This window comes from Uranotaenia lowii, unplaced genomic scaffold (assembly GCF_029784155.1).
Source record: "Uranotaenia lowii strain MFRU-FL unplaced genomic scaffold, ASM2978415v1 HiC_scaffold_138, whole genome shotgun sequence".
NCBI lineage: Eukaryota > Metazoa > Arthropoda > Insecta > Diptera > Culicidae > Uranotaenia > Uranotaenia lowii.
Genome location: NW_026597388.1, coordinates 70,205 through 76,204, shown reverse-complemented (window position 1 = coordinate 76,204; position 6,000 = coordinate 70,205). Strand labels below are relative to the sequence as shown.

Here is a 6,000-nt window from a genome sequence, read left to right as displayed (position 1 = left end):
AATTCGCATGTGACGTCCAAGTCTATGTGATCTTGAAAATGCTAGTAAGAAAAAAATAAATTAGATTTTATTCCAAGAAATTCTCATATTCTATTACCTTTTCCACAGATTGTACACACGTAAGGTTTCTCACCGGTGTGCGTTCGACGATGTGTTTTCAAATCCAAAGATCGAGGAAAACCCTGTAAGTGAAAAAAGCATAAATGCACAAAGTCCTTCTCAAACTACAGTCCTCGAATACCTTTCCACATATATCACATTTGTATGGTTTATCGCCGGTATGTCGGCGCATGTGCACAGTCAAGTTGTACGAACTTGCAAACCCCCGGCCACAGTAAATGCATAGATGATTGGCCTTGTTGGTGGTATCGGACGGATCCTTGAAATGGATCTTCATGTGCAGCCGCAAGTTATCCTTTCGGTTGAACTTTTTCTGGCAAACAGTACACTCAAACTTGACCTCCGAAGGGTTATGGATTTTGGTGTGCCGAGCAAGATGCTGAGAACGGTTGAACTCCTTGCCACAGATGGGACAGACAAACTTCTGCTCTTTACCATCCACAGATACGCTACTATCCGCAGCCAGTTCACCACTTCCTTCATTTGATTGCTTCTTGATTTCTGGAAAGCTAAATAAAAAGGAAACATCAAAATCTCGAACCGTTAAATGTTTAATATGTTATTATCCACTTACATCATTGGCTTCACTTCCTTGTCAGGATGTTCGGTAGCCATGTGTTCCTTATACCGTTCGTAGAACATTGTCGAAAATTTACCGTCACAATGATCACACTGGATGTCATCTTCGTGAGATTTGAGATGACGCACCAGGTGCCAATCGCGGACGAACGTCCTCCCACAAACTGTGCAATCCTTAGGTTTGGATGCTTCCTTGCGATCTTCCTTAGTTTCTTCTATCTCGACCTCACCGTCTTTGTGTATGCTCAGGTGCGACTGATAGTGATCTCGACGATTGAATTGCTTTTCACATTGTCCACATTTGTATTTCTTGCCAATCGATGGATCGTGAGCTGCGGCATGTCTCAACAAATGCCATTGACGCAGAAAAGAACGGTCACATATTTCACAGCTGTACTTTTTAGGTCCATCTTGTTCATTGTTACTTACATCAGCCTTAGATTCTACGGATTTATGTTTCCGCTTTGTGTGCATCTCTAAGCTGCTTTGCCATTGAAAACGTTCGTTACAAATATTGCAGACAACTCTCTTATCACAGTTTTCACATTGTCGTTTAAGATGTCTTTCAAGAAGCTTGTTATTGGGGAACCTTTTATTACAGTATGTACATTCTTTGAGATCATCCGACGAATGACTATCGGTAGCATGTTTCATTATCATTTTTAATCTCGAGAAAGTTTTGCTACAAAAGCCACATTCATGTTTGCGACGGTTCAACCCTTCGATTGAGGCTCCAACTTCGACTTCCGAGTCTGAATCACTTAGGGTGAGCTCTTCACCATCCGTTCGAACGATCTGGTAAAACCGAGCTACTTCACCTTCGCGTACCTTTTGCGAAAGATGTTCTTTATAACAATCAACAACCTGTAGATTCTCGAAAAGGTACGATTTGTGTTCAAGATCTATATTTGGGAAGCATTTAGTATCCCCGTGAACTAGAAGATGATTTTTCAAATCGATTATACGACTGTATGTGGTATCACATATTTTACAGGAAGCTTCAAGTTTTCCCTTGGCAAATTTTATCAACGGTTCTTCGTCGGAGCTAAAGGTCACATCCGCATCTACAGTAACCTGCTCTATTTCTCCGACTTCGCTGTCGCTATCACTACCACAGGCTTCAAATTTGTCGTCCGGCACGTAATCATCATCATCTCCATCAGAATCCAAGTCCAGCTTGGATGGCTTTTTACGAGTCCGTGGTTCTGCCGATGACGTTTGAACCGAGGCGGGTGCTCCAAAAGGATCGGCGTCAATAAAACCTATTTCAGGCTTAATTTCAACGATTTCCATTTTTATACTCATTGGGCCACGGTCTTCATTCAACCTTCTACGACTAATGTACTCTCGAAGAAGCCGGTCACTTTGCTCATACTGCTTCCGGAACGTATAAGCCGCAGTCACATCGCTCACGCAAGTTCCACAAATATTTCGAGGCATTTCGTCGTTGAAATGAATCTACAAAGGAAGCATGCACCATTTAGAATTAAGCATTAAAAACAACATAATTAAAAACTACTATATTCGAATCAGTCGCTCACCTGAATATGCGTGAAGGAGGATAACATTTCCAGCAGTGTTATGCCATTGGTGCCAACGCAAGTGAATATTGATTGCTGGTTGTGACTCTGCTGGCGGCACGATCGGCAGATCCGCTCCAAATCGTACACTTCGCACTCCATCCTGCTTTAATGGTGATTATTTCTGAAAAATAATACTGGTTTAACCAGCTAATACGGCTCAATTCGATTAGAAAAATCGGTACCAACAATCGAATAAGACAGAATGTTTTGAACTCTCAAAAATGGCTTTCTTTTTTAACTCTCTCTCACAAACCCAATTTTTGGCTGCGTTAGTTAATTTTCGAATTCGCTCGATCGAAATACACGCTAACTTAACATTGTGCAAATTGTAGTTATAAACTATACAGTTGAAATCCCAAAAAATCACAAAATGATCACTTCTTTCGAAATCGATTTTAAACTTATAATTCGTAACTTAAATCCGGTTGGATCATAAATAAAAAAAAATTGTGGATGTGTAATTTTTTTGATGACAGTGAGGCCGATGACATAGTGAATACGATGCGATGCGATGCGGCGAATGCGATTTAATGCGGTGAACCACATTTGATGAAAATGTATGTGAATCGCTTAAACCTGACATACTCAACGCGGCGAAGCAGATGTCAATTTGTTCCGCAACATCTCGCCACACGAGTTCGCGTAGGTTGCGTCCGTAAAATTTCCGCCAATTCGCATCGCATCGCACTCACTATGTCATCGGCCTGAGAGCGATGCGATGCGAATTTACGGATGCAGCCAATGCGAACTCGAGCCGTGGAACAAATAGTCCTATTTGCCGCTGGTAATGTTCGTGAAATTATGCTGGTTGTTTCACCAACACTTTTCAGTTTTTGGGACAATTAACCTCAAAAACGACCATGTGCGTCGACTGGTTGCCCGTTTTTTGTACTGAGAGTTTTTAAGGTTAATTGTCTCGTCTAATATGTACACGCTCAGCAAGTGTGCGAAAGAAATGTCAAAAACAACTCTATTGTTTAACATTTTCATCAAAATGTACCGCATCGCATCGCATCGCGCTCACTATATGTCATCGGCCTCTATTTTTTTTAATCTAAATTTGGGGACAGTGGGCCAAATTGTTTTTGACTATTAAAAACCCCCGAATTTATGCAAATGTTTTCACTTTCAAGGTACATAAAGAGCCCACAGGCGGATCTATGATGCGGAATTTCAATTTCTGCTGCCCGCTAGCTTAAAAAAGGGCAATTTTGGTAAAAATCTTGGTCACCCATGGTTTATGAGAAACCGACAACCTCTGCTTGGTGCGTGATTTCTGCAACACTTTGGTAACAGTCCCACACATCCTACTAGAATGTCCCAAATACAATTCAGCTAGAGCAACATACGATATCCATGAAGGCATCAGTAAAGGGTAAAGTGGTATCCAGCAATGAACAGAAGTAATCCAAATCGATAGATTATTTAAAACAAACAAAACTAAAGCGCCAATTGTAAAATGAAATGTATCTATTTTTCGAAAACTGACCTGAATCCTACAAGATTATAGGATAAATATTACAATTATTATTATTAGACATGACAAATAAAAAAAGATTCCTGAAATTTAAGACTTCTTGTTACTAAGCTTAAAAAAAGACGCAAATCTATTTGAAAACGTTCTAAAAATAACAAGATGATATTCAGGAATTCATCTCAGTTTTTTTCTTGACTTTTTTTTCAAAATAGAAGTAACTAAAAAAATCTTCTCTTAAATGAAAAATATTTCAATAAATAGAAAATGATCTTGTAGGATTCGATTGACAATTTTTATAGAATCGTTTGAAGGGAGCTGGAGACGGGACAAATATTCTCATAGTTATAAAAAAAAAACTTGATCTAATGATGACGTATTTTTATTGCAAAATACGGTTTCACGCACAAATCCTCAATATGTAGTTTGGGGACATTGTACGAGAGTAACAGCCTTTGCACTGTGAACCATGTATATCGCCATTGAACTTTGTGTCACCAAGTTCCGGACGAGTAGATACAGTACTCCAAAGTGCCTCAAAATGTTGAAAAAAAAACTGTTCGTCCGCCAAAGTAGATATTAGAAAAGAATTTTGTTTTAACGTGACAACAGAGCTCGATGATGCTCGTGGGAAGTTTAATCGAACAATCCGAAGCCCATGTCCTCATCTTCGGATTCGGATTCTTCCTTCTTCTCCTCCTTTGCAGCAGCAGCCTGAGTTGGGGCGGCAGCAGCAGCTGCTGGAGCAGCAGAGGCGAATTTGCTGGGATCCTTGATGAATTCTTTAACGGTTTCTGCTTCCTTGAATTCAACCTCGGTGACGGCAGCCACGGCGAGGAGGTTGCGGAATCCATTGGCAATGCTGTGCGGAACGGAAGCCAGAGTTGGGTATCCGATCTCGAGCGAAACGGCAGCCAAATTGGCCACTCCAGCCTGGAACTTGGCCCGCAGATCTTCGGGCTTGATGTCCAAGATGTTGGGAGAGAAAATCGATCCCGAATCGTAAACCTGCTCAATTTGGAGACCGTACGAGAACGGCGAGATGTTCAACATATTGAGCAAAGTAGCTTCGGAAGCTCCTACTTTGTCTCCCGGCTTCAAGATAGGCACATCGTTGATGATTTCAATTGTACCCTTGGAAATCTTGGTAGGGATGGACAGAGCCTGGAAGAAAGAAGTCTTCTCGGGGCCAAGACCGGTGTTTTGGGCTGGAATGATGACTTCAAGCGGGGCAATGGCACCGGCACGAGCTGGGGCACGAACTTTGCTTTCGGTCAGCTTGTCACGGATCTCAACCAGATCACCCTTAGTGAACACGAAGCCAACATTACCACGAATGTGGGGCAACAGTTTTTCCAAGTTGTGGTTGTTCTCCAAGTGACCACGGATAGCCTTGCGCATCATCGTGTTCTTGCCCATCAACACGATGGCAGAACCACGCAGCGAGATACGGATAGTCTGCATCTGGCGCGAACCAACATTGTCGGCTCCGACAATGAAGCATTTTGGGTATTCATCGAGCAGTTGCTGAAAAGATAAAATTTAATGATAATTAATAAATTATGTTCGATCATCAATTCATCGGATGTGCAAGCAGAAATAAAGGTCAGACGTGAGGTAGTTATAACCATCACTGAATATCCGTTACACTTTCTGGGTTCAGCTTTGTTCAAGCAAGAAAGCCGGATATCCAGATAGTTCGGTTTAATTTTCATCATGAGTTAATTGCACTTTTGAGGTTAGGTTCATTGGTAATAAAATGAGCATTGATACTTACCACGATTTTAACGAAGTAGTTAGCTTTCCAAGATGCTTTGTCCTCCCTACCCATCTTTAGTGTTAAATAGGGACTTCACGAGGAAATTTAAGAACTGAAACAAATGGTAAAGGTTATTTTCGGTAGCCATACTGAACACGTGGATATTCCACAACGCTCGTCGGAACAAGATATTATTCTCAGTGTCCAATTTTAAAAAAGTCCAACGAAAGTTGAATTAAATCTCAACATTAATAAGCTATTTTTTTTAATTTTTGAAGCATTATTTCAAAGAAAATACAAGCTTTGTTAACTCACCAAAGCCGAAACGACCTTTCACTCTGGCGTATTAAAACGAAATGGACGACTTGAGGTTTTTTTTCTTCATTTTTTTCATCTTTGGCGACGCGTCGCGACGCCAGTGACAGCAAATGCTGCAGGGCTGTGTATAAAAAATCGTGCAGCGGCTGCAGGGTTGGATTGTTTTT

General features: G+C 41.0%; 2 protein-coding genes across 2 annotated transcripts; both read right to left on the bottom strand.

Moving 5' to 3' along the window:
* Positions 1–3: 3 nt before the first annotated feature.
* On the bottom strand, positions 4–2,488 carry LOC129759316 (zinc finger protein ZFP2-like; the record flags this gene model as incomplete). Its single annotated transcript, XM_055756722.1, has 6 exons — positions 2,465–2,488; positions 2,241–2,403; positions 695–2,157; positions 242–629; positions 98–182; positions 4–41 (listed from the first exon to the last, which is right to left on the bottom strand). Coding segments are annotated over exons 2-6 (2,115 nt in total), but the record flags the coding sequence as incomplete, so codon positions are not given.
* A 1,634-nt stretch (positions 2,489–4,122) lies between these two features.
* On the bottom strand, positions 4,123–5,891 carry LOC129759310 (60S acidic ribosomal protein P0). The gene is made up of 3 exons (XM_055756714.1): positions 5,831–5,891; positions 5,534–5,627; positions 4,123–5,283 (listed from the first exon to the last, which is right to left on the bottom strand). Exons 2-3 carry the CDS (start codon positions 5,585–5,587, stop codon positions 4,393–4,395), a joined length of 945 nt encoding a protein of 314 aa, XP_055612689.1. The 5' UTR covers positions 5,588–5,627; positions 5,831–5,891; the 3' UTR covers positions 4,123–4,392.
* Positions 5,892–6,000: the final 109 nt, after the last annotated feature.

Coding starts and splice junctions, on each gene's coding strand:
- LOC129759310 (XM_055756714.1), bottom strand. CDS start 5,587: ATGGGTAGGGAGGACAAAGCATCTTGGAAAGCTAACTACTTCGTTAAA. Junction 5,284..5,533: donor ACTACTTCGTTAAAATCGTG/GTAAGTATCAAT, acceptor TTATCTTTTCAG/CAACTGCTCGATGAATACCC.